The sequence below is a fragment of the Zootoca vivipara genome, chromosome 5 (genome assembly GCF_965207765.1).
Source record: "Zootoca vivipara chromosome 5, rZooViv2.hap1.1, whole genome shotgun sequence".
NCBI classification, from domain to species: Eukaryota; Metazoa; Chordata; class Lepidosauria; order Squamata; family Lacertidae; genus Zootoca; species Zootoca vivipara.
In genome coordinates, this window is record NC_142588.1 from 31,260,868 (window position 1) to 31,277,851 (window position 16,984).

The 16,984-nt window shown below is 39.4% G+C and overlaps 1 protein-coding gene across 5 annotated transcripts in view; it reads right to left on the reverse strand.

The window, feature by feature from the left end:
* PRKG1 (protein kinase cGMP-dependent 1) overlaps window positions 1–16,984 on the reverse strand; it is a 581,919-nt gene that overhangs the window by 166,430 nt on the left and 398,505 nt on the right. For all 5 annotated transcript variants that reach the window (XM_088670276.1, XM_088670275.1, XM_035137531.3 and 2 more), the window contains one exon: window positions 11,786–11,891. In XM_088670276.1, the coding sequence (XP_088526402.1) occupies window positions 11,786–11,891 (106 nt within the window). The remainder of the gene's footprint in view (window positions 1–11,785; window positions 11,892–16,984) is intronic.

The following is a 16,984-nucleotide window of genomic DNA, read 5'->3' on the forward strand; positions in this document are numbered from 1 at the left end:
AATATGTTCTAGCTTTAAGTTTTAGCTCTGACTCCAACTTTTAATCAATTCTAATACTTTAATTTGACAATCATTCAAAGCCGGCATTAATAGTTAGTAATCTGCTTGCAGATGTTCCAGTTATGTTGTGGCAGCAAGCTAGAGGAGTTGCAGATGCATAACTGTGTTTGCAGTTAAGGTTCACAGTTCCCCTAAATAGATCCTACACTGGCATTTCTTATAGGGAAAGATCTGCACCACTCTTTGGAGGCTGGTTGGCTATAAGAACTACTGTGATAAAGCCCTCATTGTATGCCCCAAGCTTTTGCATAAACACACACAGCTTAATTGGATTACAGTTTGCATCGATAACATTTTCAGACACCACCAAGCTATGTCTTAAGTTTATTTTAACAAAACCAGATCATTTGCCTTTTCTTTGCCAACAAAAAGCAGTTTCTTCCTTTCATTAGAAGCCAGTAGAGTAAATCTAGTGAAAAGAGCACTTACAATGAAGGTCTTGATTTGTTTTGCTTTGAAATTTAACAACATTATATCTTCTAAAACAACAGACCCTCTGGCAAATTAGACCTTAGCCCAGTAAGAAAACTCATGGCTGTATTGAAAAGGACATTTTTATATATATATAAAAAGTCAAATACTTCAAAATCCTTAAAATCCGCAGAAGTCTTATTACCTGCTACCACCTGTGGCCTCTGTTGCAGAGTCTGTGGCTTTCATTTTTATGTGCTACAGTTCTCTATAACAAGCTGTTTCCTAGCAGACATACCAATTCATCATTTCAGAAAAGCCCTAAATTGCCCCACAGATGGGCATTACAGAGAACAGGAACAGCCAACCCCCAGCCTTTTGTGAATTATTTGACAAGTCAAAATTATAACTGTCGTGGGCAGAGGTAATCATATGAATAGCACTGGGATGTATTGTTTTCTTTTTTTAGCTATTAGGCAGGCCTTTGGAAATATGTAAGAACGCATAATAGTATATCCATATGAAAGAAGCAGAGAAAATACAGGTGGGAGCTATAAGAAATAAAAGAAAATTGTAAGTGTTAACAGCATTTGTTGCAGAATCTATAATTATATAACTATAATAAACACCGGGTTATGTAGCTGTAGACTGAAACCACATGATCTTATTCAGATGGTGCCATTGCTGAAAAGTTAAGAGAGTGGGGGTCAATGGATTTGAGAATTTCATGTTTCAGAAGCTTTTGGGGGCAACCTAAACCGCCAAGGGCAGAGCCCTACAAGCTGATTGCCATTCTCAATATACTGATGCATATTTATTTCATTTTGAAAATATTGCCCAAGATATATGCCTCCTTCCAAATTGTTTCTAAGTCTTTTCAGGGAACCACCATTCTTAGTTATGGAAGCAGGTACTGAGCTATATTATTATTAAATAAAAGAAGAAATAAAAGAAGCTCCCTTAGTTTGCAGATGACTGGGAAGAAGGTAGGATAACCTTGTGGAAAATATTCTGCCAATATTCTCCTGGGGTGAGCCCTTTGGAGAAGGGGCAAAAGCCATAGGTACTCACAAGGGCAAAGAAAGTTGTGGGTTCTGGGTACAGATTCACCCAATGGCTGGCATTCTATATCAGAAGATATACCTCAGAAGATCTACCAGGGACCCATCTCCACAAAAAGTCAGGGAACAGATACTTTATGGTTATTGTATAAATATGTATATTCACTGTTTTGCCCCAAGACTGAAAAAAGGAATAGAGCAGGAGCAAGAATTTCTCATCGTTTCTCTATTTCATACAAAAATGAAAAACTGCAATGGTCTGGTGGTGTACACCTGTCTGCAGAGGGTACCAACGCTTGGCTTATGGACATCTCAAATGTATTTGAGAATGGTTGCAGGAGCAATAGGGTTCTCAGCAAGCCAGTAAAATGCCATCTTTGGTGGCATGAGAGGCATTAGGCCAGGGGTCCTCAAACATTTTCAGCAGACCTTGTGGAGGGTGGCCTATATTATTAATTTGGGGGTGGGGGGATGAACGAGGGGTGATGAGCAGCACAAGAAAGGGCTCTGGAGAGGGGCTGATTTAAATTGTGGCCGCTTGAGAGGGGCGCTCAGCCAACCGCAGCTCCTGTGTCATGCGAGCAGCAGGGGCTGGTGACGGCAGCAGCAGAGGGACAATGAGCGGCATGCGAAAGGGCTCCGGAGAGGGGCCAGCACCAACAAAGCCCATCCCCCTCCCTCCTCTAGGCAGGGCAGGGAGAAGTCAGGAGGAGGGAGGGAGGAGGCACCGCCACTGCCGTGTGAGGAAGAGGAAGGGAGAGGGAAAGAACGTGTGTGCTGGCAATCCACGCGGCAATTCCTGGACCGTCCATGGGCTGGATTTAGAAGGCAACTGGGCCTGATCCGGCCCATGGGCCTTAGTTTGCCGACCCATGCATTAGGCTGAAGGGGCACTCTGTCACAGCCCACAGGGGACCCCCTTAAGGTATCTTGGTGGGAATGATTTATGTCCTGACGTCTAGCTCTGGGGCTGATGGGCCATGATGCTCCAGCGGCAGCTCACACCATGGTGAACCTCAGCAACTGTCAACCCCTGCTGTCAAACGACGAGCTGGTTGATCATGTGGATATATGCCCAATGCCTATGCCAAACCTGTTACATTGTAATTAATAAAGTTGTGGTCTATTTTTATCCAGTACAGACTGTGTTCCTCATCCTTTACTACTTCCACACCCACCCCCACCCCCACATCTACGGTTAACTGCACATGGGTCCATGATTATGTATGCTATACTATGTATGTTTGCTCAAAAGTCTGTCTGTATCCAACAGTGCTTACTCCTTGGTAAGTGCACATAGGATTTCATCCTTAATTTATCTAAAATAGATGCCATTGACACTGCAGGTGGTGATACCTGGAAATTAATTTTCAATATATGACTCTTAAATGTGATAGCATCTCTAATCTTTACTGTACTACCTTCTGTAGAGACTACAGCTGGCCACTAACGACATGTCATTTTTCTTGCTGTCTGCTATTTAAATATTTTGAAGCTCATGCTCAACTCTGAACTTAACTGACTTTCACATTGAATAACATCTAGCTTCCAGTACAATCCCTTATTGATATGCATGGGTTCTCCAGCTGTAGGAACCATTAGCATTAATGCGAGTGCTCCATAGATGTCCCTGAACTTTATAATGATAGTAAAGAATCAGTGGAGGCTCTACTAATCAAAATATTGAATACAGTGAATACCTAATTTAAAATCACTTTACTACCTGTAAGTTGGCCTAAGGTATGTTATATAAATCCCCACAGACTTGTTAAGGAAAAGTTGTTCATTTCCATTATTCAGATTTCCTTCTGTGTAAAACCAGTGAACCATTTTTTTAAAAAATGTGACAGAAAAGGCACAAACATTATTTAATACTTCTCAATGATTTCCTCTTTGGCTGGGGGATATTAACACTACAGGAGACACCCCAAAGAAAATTCCTAAGAAAAACTCAGTCCAGAAAAAACACTTTGTGTATATAAAAATCTAACATAATCTACTTTACATATTTTGCTAGTCATTGCTCGGTGTTGCCCTGGCTGAGATGTGATTCTTAAACTTTCACACCCAATGTTAAAATTCTCAAAATGCTATCCCAATCCTATGCAGACTTTTAAATAAAAATAGAAAGTCAACTGACCAAGGCAAAAAAAAAAGCATATTAAAATGGGGAGTATGAAATTGACAGCTTGATACTTTGGCACTTTAGCTCTGCTCCACTGCTTGGCTGTGCTCAGAGTTTTAGTGAAAAACACCTTATTGCTTTTAGTTCTTTACAAGAAAACCTCCTTCAGAAATGATATCCATGTGTTTGGACTTCTAGATGCATTTAAACCAGTATGGAAAAAGAGGATAAATAAGGAAAGGACCTGATGTTCTTATAAAACCTGTGCCATATGCTGCCCTGAGGTCCCACTTTAAGCCCAACATTTGTCTCGTAAAAAAAACACTACCCAATGCTGGAAGAAACTTGCACTGTGGCTTGAAAGCTACCCTGTCTGTGCCAGTACTTGATGGTATTTCACTGGTGATGAAATAAATCTTTCTACCACACATCTGGAGGACCACATACAGCTGGAGGAACAGCTTTTGCCATCCTGGTGCCCTCCAGATGTTTTGGATTACAACTCCAATCAGCCCCAGCCAGTTTATTATTTATTATTACTTTTATTTTTAATAATAATTTTGTTCTTCTTCTTATCATTTCTAAAAAGCGGTGCGAAGCAGGGCTGCGTTCTCACCCCAAATCTCTTTAGGATATTCTTCTCCCTGGCGCTCTTATATGCCTTCAGCCCTCAGCATGTAAGAACTGTTTCACACGGCTCTTTATAGGGAAGACATTGTAAAGATGTCTGCAAACGTGACATGAAGGCTGGCAAAATCTTCTGTTTAGGAGTGCCTGGCGTGCTCTGGCCCACGGGGTCACGAAGAGTCAGACACGACTAAACAACAACAAATGTAGATATAACACATGCTGTACCAAGAGAACCTGGGGTCCAGATCTTGCGGTGAAATTGGATCCCCAGTGCACTTTTCATTGCAGAATCTACACAGAAGTAGAGCCATTGCATAGCCATCCTAGGACAGGATGGGAAACCTGTGGCCCTCCAAATGTGGTTGAATTCCAGCTCCCATAAGCCTCAGCCATCATGGCCAATGGTCAAATATAGTGGGAGCCGCAGTCCACAGATTCTCCATTCATTTTTTAGCTTCTCATACCATAGAAACAAATAATGTCCCCGAATTTCATTTACCGTTACAGCTTTGTATCTGGACACAAAAATTGTACAGATTGTTTCTGGAGCATTTGAATTTGCTGCTAGGGTGTCAATTTGTACCAGTTAATCTTAACATACTGCAGTAATTGAAACTCATCCAATGATGAAGATCTAAGTGTTTAGAAATTTTCCTTTGAAAACCAAAAAGAGCTTGGGTGGGCGGGAAAACTGCCCCAAGAAATTCTGATTTTTGCCAAACTGTTCCATGCTGTTTTTCAAGCAATAACTGATCCAGGAAAGCAAATATCTACTGACATCACATTTGGGTAATGGGGTGGGGCATTTTAGTATCCCAAGATAAACTGGAATGTAGCATGGGTCAAAAAATACTTATATGTTTTATTATAGTCCTGGGTCACAGGCCTAAATTAAGGAATGAGGAAGACAAGAGGAGGGAGGGGCTTGGTGAGCCTGAGATATTATTAGGAAATCCGGAGACTTTACATCTGCACCAGGCCAGTATTAGAAAGCTCCTCATAATTTCTGTCACATACTGCTTGCTTTCAAATTAAGGATGAGCAAACTCTGTGAAGTCTGCATCTAAATTAATTTTGACAATCTTTTAGAAAAGCTCTTCTAAAATCTGAAGCTTAATCACTTAATATTGGCATAGCTTTGAAAAAGACAGAGAGATAAAATTCCAGTTCTGAGATTGGAACTGAAAGTAGTCAGTGTATCATTTTGGGGGGTTCATAATTTCAGAATATCTCCTTAAAAGAACAAACCAAAATTTTCATGCCTTCACACAAAATAAACTAAAAAGTGACAAATCTGTGGTAATCATCATTCAGAACCATTCTGTACAGTGTTAGAAACTCAGGTGTATAATCTAGGTGCCAAATGGCTCTTTAAACCAGGGTTACAGTTGCCAAAATGGAATGTCTCGTTGCCGAAAGAGGCATGTTATTTTCTCTCTATTTTTGGTCAACAATATAGTTTCCACTTAAAAGTTTTGATTACATTACCTTATACTATATGAAACTAACTGGCATTTTGGGATATTTTCTAAACAATAAGCTTTGATTCATGGAGATCATCTCCTCTCTGTTAGACTGGCATGGAAACCAAGTGCAACAAAAGCAATTATCAGCGGCTGATTGCACAATACATAGGCAAGATAATAACGTAATCTGTGTGCTCAATCAGATCATTTTTCCTGTGGTTTTTTTTTTTTAGCACTGACCAAAATCAACAAGGAAATTAGAACCAATGAGATAGTGACCACTATGTCCCTGGTGTGAACTGGTTATTGTAAGAAATAATAGATGCCAAAGGCCAACACAGAGTAGTGAAACTTGAAATGTCTCCAGCTCCAGTTACTTTGGGCCTTGTGCATCCTGGGGACGATTAAGGACTGAATCAATCATAAACACTACAGTATCATGATGCTTCTGATTATTGAACACATTAGTATAATGAGTTAGATGGTCCATTGCATTTGCCTTTTAATACATGAGTGTCTTTAACTGCAACATAATTTGAGCTCAGGCTCTTATGGAGCTCCTTCTCCACTGTTCCACTCAATTGCTATGAACTAGCCACTAGGAACAGAATCAGCCTTAAATATTAGGATATCCAAGGTCAGCTTGGTTTTGTTTTGATTACAGAACTACAAGCAATAATAAGACCCAGAACTTCATGAATATATATATTAAATATCATAGTTGCAAATCACTTTAGAAACTATGAGTAATCAGCAGCGACCTGAAGCTAAGTTCAGCTATAGGGCAAGGAGATCCATTAATTTACCAAGAGTTCATGGTTGGATGTTTGGGTCTCCTGCCTGAAAAAGCTGTAAATTCTATAAAGATAAATAAATCGTAAATCTTCATGGCTATGAGAGAAAACGAAAGTGATTTGAGCCTTTTAAGATGGCGCTGCTACTTCGACGCAACAGGGAGCTCCACTAAGAAGATTTATGGGGAGGCTGGACTGATTAACTCACACAGGAGAAAGAACATCTGTGAAACTTTGTTTGATATTTATCTCAGCAGCTGGAACAATCGGATGAAAGTGGAAAACATCTATGTGACTGTAAGGGGAAGATTTGGAATATTATGAGCTTGGAGGACGATTTGAACTTTAGAAATAAGACGGCAGTGGACAGTTGCGAGGAATTCCCAATTTCTTGAAGCATGGGAACCAAATAATAAATTATTTAGATGATTTGGCATAACATTCGGTTTGATTGATATATATATGTGTATAATTTGAAATATTGAATGTGATATAATTGGTTTTAATTGGAAAATTAATAAAAATATTTTTTTTTTTTTAAGAAACTATGAGTAATCATACCAAGTCTGTTTCAACTAGGTGTAATATAACGAAATCCTATTTTCCTGAGGGAAATTATTTTCGTTTTGGATTCTAATAAGAAATTCTGCCAAGTTGTAACCCATCCCCCTGAATGGAGATAACAGAATTCCTCCTGTTACAACTCAGTCCTTGTGCCATATGCAATAGTTTGCTACCTATGTCATTAATTAACGTCACAAAAACCAAATACAACCTATCACTCTTACCCACTGGCGGAGGAAGAGGGGTGTGGGCGGAGTGCACCGCCCCTGGCAGCATGATCTCGGTGGGGTGCCATTGCAGCTGCCCCCACCCACGCTGTGTGCCACGCCCCCAGAATGTGCACCACGCCCCTGCGGGCAGCGTGCCATGCCCCTGGGACACACGCCAGCCTCTCAGCCTGCTCTCCCTGCCTGCTCTCTGCCTCCTGGTGCCGGAGCATGAAGCTCCACCAGTGCTCTTGCCACATGAATGGCAAATGGATTTTTCTTTATCAAAACCTGGTGGTAAGAATCACTGCTTGCACTTGGGTTTTGTGATGTACAAACATGATAGATTGCATCTAGTTGAAATGGACCTTTACTATCATTCTGTAATAATCAGTATGATCATTCATATTTGCATGGTGCACTGCAATTATGTAATTATTATTATTATTATTTAGTATTTTGGCTCTCACACTGATTTTTTGTTTTCTAACTCAGGACCACAATACCTCAAGGACCATATGAACCAACCCTGCAACCATCATCCGAGGCCCTTTTTTGTGCTCCTCCTCCACAAGAGGTCCAGAGGGTGGCCACACAAGAATGGGCCTGTTCTGTGGTGGCTCCTTGTTTGTGGAGAATTGACAGAGAGTCTAATAAGAGCCTAATTCTTTATCGTGTGAGCCCCATCCTATTGCCTGAATATCATTGGTCATGGGGGGATTCTGGCGCCCCTATCAGTTTTGTTGGCCATCTTTGTGACTGCTTGCAAAAAGCTACAGGGAGGTATCAAATGGCTAAAATTTGCAGATATCAAGGAATGGCTTGTGAATTCCATTATGACCCCCTCTACCTCGCTCTTATAATTTGAACACTACAGTACCATCCCATAATTTGATATACTCTAGACGTGACATTGGCACCTCACTAAGAACTAAGCTTTAGTTGGGCCTAATAGCCTACTCAGCCCATTCGGACTAGAAGAGCTGTTCTGTTAATGGGTAGACAAAGAATGCCTATGGTAATTAAAACCATTCACTAATGAATAAAAACAGCAAGGGAAGATCAAATTATCTGAATTTCTGGCCTCAGCTGAGGAGTTCAGAACAAAATCTAAGTGACATATACATTACAAGAGTGTACGGGCATAGATTCGTCAGTCGTCAAAGTTTTTATTTCAGTATTTTCCACATCCAGTAAATCATTTGTCACTTTGCTGTGCTTTGGGGCTCAATGTAATAGAGCAGGTATATGAATTTCAACAACATGACTGGCTGGACCAAAGTCCATGTCCTAGTGTTAAGGTTCCCCTGTTTGTTTTCAATCAAGCTGAAAAAAGATTTCCACTCCAGTCTCAAGCCCTTGTCACTCCCTGTTATTGTGTTATAGGTTGGAATTGTGCAAGACAGCATGTTGTGACAGATTGTAGTGACAATGCTTATGAAGAGGGTGGTGGCATTAGGCAATAAGAAGAAGACAATTTTACACAGATCATTTCAGACACCATGAAGTGTGCAATCCTTATTACTATATGGGAAATTCCAAATTTGTACAAAATAAGCAAATTTAAGAACTATTCAGATTTGCTGACTTCATTGATTATATGGAATTTTAATATACTTTTTTCACGTTGTATATCCAGTCTACATTGCACTGTCTGGTGCTCTAACAACACTGTTCTATCCTCCATTAAAGATATGCTGATCAGAGTGTTCTCTTAACAAATTGTGCCAAATTAGGCATGCTTCATGAATTACTACACCAGCTGATCTAATCCACACTACGCATATTAATGTGCAGGCTGGAACTCAGGTTATTTCACACTTCCCCAATGTCATAACACAGTTATTGGATCAATTTAAAAAATAATCAAAATGAATATTTTGAGACCAAATGCAGGAGCTTGGTATGTTTAGCCTGGAAAAGAGGAGACAGTGATGAGGTAAGATAGTCATCTTCAAATATCTTAAGGGTTGTCACAAGGAAGAGGGAGCAAGCTTGTTCTCTCCTGTTCTGGAGGGTAGGACTCGAACCAATGGCTTCAATTTAGAAGAAAGTGAATTCTGAATAAATATCAGGAAGAAGAAGCCTTGGGAGGTTGTGGACTCTCCTTCACTGGAGGTTTTTAAGCAGAGGTTGGATGGCCATCTATCTTGAATGCCTGAGTTGAGATTCCTGCATTGTAGGGGGTTGGACTAGATTACCCTTGGGGTCCCTTCCAACTTTATGATTCTATGATTCTAAAATTCTGTGTAAAACTGCACAATTAAGAAATAATAATTCATAGCTTAATACAGGAAAAGATAGCCCAGATTTAAAACTGAACACATACAAAAGTGACATGGATTGGAAATAGTCTGATTTGTCCAGACCTACATCAGACACGCTCAATTAAGAGATATAAGCAGCATTTGTATGTTTTGGGGATATACTATATGGACTCTGACGGTAAATAAATCTTATAAGTATGTCCCACGTTCAAATAAATAAATAAAAATCCTTCAGAAAAACACAGAAGGCTCAGAATTAATGTCAAGTTGTCTACTGTATAGCAGAAGCCCTTATACTTCTGCTCTCATCACCCATTAACCCATGAAATATTACATCTATAGTATAATATAAGCAAAGTGATACAACATAATACAAGCACAGTGTAATAGATGCAAATACAAGGTGAGACATAGCCCAGTGGTAGACCATTGCTTTTCATGCAGAAGATTCTAGGTTCAACGCCTCGCATCTCCAGGAAGAGACGCCTGTCTGAAATCCTATCTCAAATCCTGGATAGCCCCTAAAAAGTCAGTGTAGCTAGATAGACCAATGATCTGACTCAGCTTACTATGTTCAAAGCAAATAGCTTTGGATAATTCAAGTAAGTGTGCCAAGTCAATCAATCTTCTTTCACCCCAGAAGAAGGACAAAGCAAGCAATCTAGCTTGGAGACACATTTTTTATGATCCAAAATATTACCAGTAGTAAAACTGAGAATGTCCAGAAACCATGTATCTGATATTCCTAAAAGCTGTTTTCTAGGGTACTGCCACCCAGTATTCAGTTGCTACAGCAACAGATGTAGGACAAGCAGAGGAAGGAGAAGTATGTTCTTATTAAAGGGCACTATGGAGCTTCCTTCCACTGATCTTTGTGAGTTCAGAGAAATTCAACGAGACTTGCTCTCTAGTAATTCAACATAAGCGTGCGGTGTAAAAGTCCAACCTTATGCTGAACCAGGTACACCTAAGCCTCTTGGGAGACAATACAATGATGCCCACCAAGTTGCAAAACAAATTTCTGCTTCTGCTTCTTCTCATGTGCCCTGAAGTCCCCAACCCTCTGAACCAGATTTTGGTGGTGTGAGGGGGGCTACAGGGAGGGAATAGAGGAAGGAGCCACATCTGTTTGCACAACATTATCCCTAACTCCGCATGGGATCAAGATGAAAGCATATTTAATGATAACGGCTTTAATTTTTACAATTCCAGATTCATCATGAGATTAATCGACTTCATTTGGAAATGGCTTTAGCATATTTACTTAGTACTTCAGTTCATTAATTTACAAGACCTGTTCTCTTTCCAGGGCTCTGCAAGCTTGACACATAGAAACAAACCAATAATTGGACTGAAAGATTCAATGGGAGTAGGACAAAAGGCTAATGGGAACACTGTTGCCCAGGCAACAAGACTTGTTGGATATTCCTGGTGGATTTTGATGGCATTTGTTTTTTTCTCTGAACAAGGGCCACATGTTTATTTTTAATCTTTGATTATTTATAATTAAAATACAACTAATATATACATTAATCAGCAACCACTGCATAGTTATATATCTTCACACTGTGGTAGGTTTATGATGATATAGCAGGGAGGAAAGACTAGCATAATTTTTGAGAGTTTAAATTCAAGTTTAAGGGATAATAAGACACATCCTTATGCCTCTCTTCTTCTATGACTCATTTGACCCATATTTGCAGATGCCTCCAGCAAAAAAAGCTTTGTTTCTCTTAAACCTCATAAATTGCCTCTATTTGGAAGTTATATATATGAAAAAATGTTTTAAGTGGAACAGTTTGCAAATTAGGTCATCTACCATTTTTTCTGAAAACACATTTTTCTTCAATATGTCTTTTTTTAATGAGAGATCTTTGATTTGCACATATCAAAAATGGTGTTTATATGCTTACTATATGTTGATGTTGGTGTTATTTTTCCACAAACAACCATGCAAATGAATTATAATGAGTGAAAAGCAAACAGTTAACGAGACTGAGATTTTCAGTTATCATTTCCCCTTCTTCAAGCTCTTATGCCAAACAAGTGGGTAAAACATAAAATTAAAACTGATGAGCAGAAATGAGTGCTCATTACACTGCATTCAAAAAAGAAAGAGGAAAAAAAGATCCCCACAAAATCCCAAGAAGTGAGGGCAGCAAATTTAGTGTGTGTTTCAAAAAAATAAACAAGTGTCATACCTTTTTAAAAATTCCATATACTCTGTATGCTTGATGAGGCCTGTCCTCATCATTATTGTTTGAAAACATTGCCGATCAATAGCCCAAAGTTTCACATTTACGAGAGCTGGAAAAAAAAAACAAGACAAGGGGAAATTTTAATTAGCAAATCTTAATTCGAGGGGAAAAAAACCTTTGTGAATTGCAAAGAAAATAATTTGTGAGAAAACGTGAGAATGATCAATTTCTTTTTCCAAACTATAAAATTAAAAAGAAAGAAAGAAAGAAAGAAAATCTACCAAGCAATGGATTTCAGATGTATTATTCAAGAGGTTTTATTCACCATCACCTGATTCAAAGATCTCATCATAAATTTGGAAACAAACTTAGAGTCATATCCTCAAGCACAATGAAAGGAAGATAAAAAATGAGTTTTCTTAATCAGAGCTCACACCTAGTAATTTAATAAAAAAACCTTTTGACACGGCACAATGCTTTCCTAAGATCATATGACATATGTAGTAGAATAAATTTATTTCTCTTGTTTTGTTTGAAATAAACAATCAAATTCCTAAGTACATCTAAAAAAATAGGATTCTCCAAGGAAAAGCTGACAAAATATGGGTTAATAAATACTTATATAAACATTGGAATATATAATCATTTTCTAAAATTCTCACTTTTCAAAAGTCTATTAAGTTCACAATGTTGGCAACTAGAAGTGTGCACTGAAGTTAACCACTGTAAAAGTCCATCAAAGCTGATTTGACTTTTCACACCCAAATATCTACATCAGATTTTTAAAATATGCCTAGTCATTCTTATGATGACCATGAGAATTTGAAGGCCATGCATTTCAAAGGCTGAGAAACTAGACTGCTCACCAACCCCAATCTTCCTGCCTCAGTTTCCCTCCCACAGAGCATCCCTCTCCAGGACCACAATATCTCCCTCTGCCAGCCTGTTTCCCTCCCCATAACCACAACATTTATATTCTCCATTCCTCAATCCCCCCCAAGGCCACAATGTGTTTTCCACCCTCAATAGATCCCCCACAATAGATCCCCCACAGATCACACGTTCTCCTACCCACAGCACCCTGCCAAATGATATATATCCTGACAGAAAAAGCTTCCATTTGTGCAGCATGTAGAACTTGACTACCTAAACATATGATGTGCGATTTGGGGGGGGGGGGGTTAAAGAATTCTTCTCTGAGAAAGTTTGGCTACGCCCTAGGATTAATAACCAGAAACGACCAAAGCCACTCCTCCTTCTAAATGCCATGCTCAGTTCTTCCTTCTTCTTTCATATATAAAAAACTATCTAATTCAATGTCAGGGGACCCAGGTGGCGCTGTGGTTAAACCACTGAGCCTAGGGCTTGCTGATCAGAAGGTCGGCGGTTCGAATCCCTGTGATGGGGTGAGCTCCCGTTGCTTGGTCCCAGCTCCTGCCAACCTAGCAGTTCGAAAGCACGTCAAAATGCAAGTAGATAAATAGGAACCGCTACAGCGGGAAGGTAAACGACGTTTCCATGTGCTGCTCTGGTTTGCCAGAAGCGGCTTTGTCATGCTGGCCACATGACCTGGAAGCTATACGCCGGCTCCCTGAGATGAGCGCACAACCCCAGAGTCGGTCACGACTGGACCTAATGGTCAGGGGTCCCTTTACCTTTACCTTTATCTAATTCAATACAGCTGGGGTGGGGTGGGGGTGGAGTACCTCAAAAGCAAAAATTCATGAGTCCAAAAGTAAGAAAGCAGAATGAAAATTTCAAATGATCTCATGATTTGAAAACTGCCTACATTAGGTGTTTGGATTGTCATTTAACTTTTCAGGTGGGGCTTTCCGTACTCTGAATGAATGCACGTCCACTTGCATGGTGCTGAATAGCAAATACTCTGGTTGTCTGCAAGATGATAGAGTGACTGCAGAATGAATTGAGGCAGTGTGCTGTCATGTGTTTGAAGCTGGATTAAGAAGTCACTTAGAATTTTGCCACTGAAGTTTGCCATGCCTGCTGCATCCTTTTTTTGCCTATTTTTCTGGTTCTCTAAATCAATCACAAAACCATTCAAAACGCTCAATAATAGTAAAAAAAACAACAACCCTAAAAATCAAAAGAGTTGCCTTGAAGATAATGAAAATATTCTGGTGCATTCATGCATCCAGTAAAACTCATCAATAGCCACCTGTTCGGTTTTGCTGAGGGATTACCTATATCCGTGCATAAATATTATCTCATATGTAGACATAATACAAAGGCATAATTGTGAGGGCAGACATTGCTGTGAAGTGGGGATAGACATGAAAACACTTTTGAATTTCACTTGGTATTCTGTGTTTGAACACTTTGTGTTTGAATTTATCAGCTAAAATACCTAGGGAAGAAGAACATGTTGTACTTGTTCCCCAAACATGTGTCTGGTGATAAATGCAATGTGAAGGAAAGCATTTGCTGGGCAGAAATGGCTTGGTGTGTTTGTGTTGCTAACCCTTCATGAGTTAGCCAATTTAAATGAAAATATCTTCACCTTCCTCAGTCATTTCTCTAGGTGAGGGGGAAATGGCCTGGCAGGGAAGAATTGCAGGAAGGGTTAAACAAGGGCACCTGCCCATTAGCTGTCTGCTGCAAATCCTGTCTCAGTCCCACCTCCACAGCATCTCAGGCAACATTATTGACTTCCATGAATACCCACTAATATAACAGAAATTCTCAAATATCAATTTTAGTTAAGAGTCGCTGTGCTATTTAGTGGTTAAAGAGTCTCAGCCTAGGATTGGGGAGAGCCACCCAGGCACAAAAGTCCACAGGATGACCTTGGGACCATCATTGTATTTCAGTCTATAACCTATTTCACAGGACTGCAGTCCGCAGGGATGGAGGGGATGCTACTTTGAGCTTCTCGTTGGGGAGGGGAGAGAGAATGCAGGATACTTACATAGTAGTAATAATAAAAATGTAATATACTTGCACTTTGATGGTGCAAGATATTTATCAAAAATAAATACATGCATGCAACATTACTCCACTGACCATTTTTCAATAAGAAATCAGCTTCCAGAAGAGTAATCTTAGAAATGGAAGCAGGGAGTATGTAACCCTGACCTGGTCCCACTTTTCCCATGCAGCCTTTTCCTGTGGGGTTCCATGTTTGCAGTGACCCTGATACTGAGTTCCAGTTAGTTTTCAAAAACCAATTAAAACATTACTGAATGTGACAGTTCCCTTGCACTTTCAATAACCACTAGACTGTCTCAATCAAGTACAGTTGGAGAATCATCTCTATTTAGACAGAAATGCATCATTCTTGTAAATTTGTTGTGGCACCTTGAAACTCGCTGTGCATGCCATTCAGAGCTCATACATACAGTGGTACCTCTGTTTATGAACGCTTCTGGTTATGAAGGCTTCAGGTTACGAGTTTTGCTAACCCGGAAGCAGCTGCTCCAGGTTGCGAACTTTGTCCCAGAATGCGAACGGAAATTGCACACTGGAGGCGTGCGCGCAGTGGGAGGCCCCATTAGTAAACGAGCGCCTCAGGATAAGAACGGTTTCAACTTAAGAACGGACCTCCGGAACGAATTAAGTTCGTAACCAGAGGTACCACTGTAGATCCATGTGCAAAAGATCAGGAGTATCTTATCAATAAGGCCTATTTGACTGCGGTGAAATGCTTAGATAGAAAGTATCTTTTACTTGCTACAATAAGGTGCATGAAAACTTATCAGTGGTATGTGAAGATACTGCATTCCTTCGAAACACACCTCAAAGTGTGTGTGTGTGTGTGTGTGTGTGTGTGTGTGTGTGTGTGTGTGTGGAGATAAGCCACATGTAGACACTCATATGTTCTTCATCAGCAAAGGCATTCTGAAATAGAACATCTTTCCTTTTCTACCACCCCTAAACCACAAAATATATCTCAGAGGGTCACTGCTCTAACATGCTTGCTGGGTTCACACCTATTTATAATTTGTTTCACAATCAAAGCCCCAATGAATTCAATTTAGTGTGCTTTTGGCAAAAAACGTATTGCTGTAAGTCTATGTCATGTAATGAACGTACATGGACTACTTATTAAAGGTAAATTAGGTTGGCCTATAATCAATCACACTTAACGGCTGCTGTTTATGCTGCTGCCCCTTTCAGCTGCAAATTAATATATGAACCTGAAAAACACTTAAGTGCTGGACTACGCAAAGTTAACATTTTAGTACACATTTGGGTACTATGCAAAAAACAAAAACAAATCACAAATGAATAATTATAATCTCTGGGTTCTGCCAAGGGCTATGAATTGTGTCTAAGGACTATAATCTCTCCCACTCTGAGGATAATAATGTATTCAACAGTAAAAGAACAAAACAAGTCACTTTTTTGGTAAGTTGCTTTTGGTAAGTTGCTGCAGTCCATATTCATGTTCCTCAGGCTAAGTCACAGTGAACTCAAAGGGGCTTACTTTGTGGGGTTGGGCTGTTAAGAGTTTTGTCTTTCATTCTATATTTGTGCACACACCTGAATAATAATAATAATAATTCAACATAGGAATACTAGAAAGAGTACAGAATGTTCCAGTGTGAATTTGCTTTTGATTATTTAGGACAGGGTTTACTACAGCACGATCCAAAGTTATAATACCCCAGAACAAAGTAAAATTCAAGCTTATATATATATATATTCTAGTTTCAAAATAAATATAAACCGACCTGTGGATTTTATGGTATCAAAAGCAAAATGAGAAAATAATGCCATTCAGAAAGGACCAAAACAAGCAGTATTGTGGGGCAGAGAGAGAGAAAAAAAATGATGCTTGTCAATGCAAGTCAAAGGCTTGTTTTGAAACTGTCATTTTTATTCCATGCTGAAGCATGGCAAAGTGATTGTAAAGTATATACCGTATGTAATAGAAAGCAATCTCAGCTTTTTGTAAAACACAAGCAAAAGGCTAATTCCTTTTCATATTCCAGAGTGGAGATTATATATATATATATTTCTAAAGTCTGCTTAGAGCTATCAGGCTAAAGCTATTTTAATAATAATACACAGTAACCTCTCTATAGCCGTTTTCCAGTAAGACAGGCCATTATAATGTCAATGTTTTCCCTTTGAGCTATAACTAACGCACTACTAAAATATTCAAGAAACATTGTGGCAGTTGTGATTACATGTTTGAATGGTTTACTTTCAAATATATGTAATATTATACTCAGCATTCAC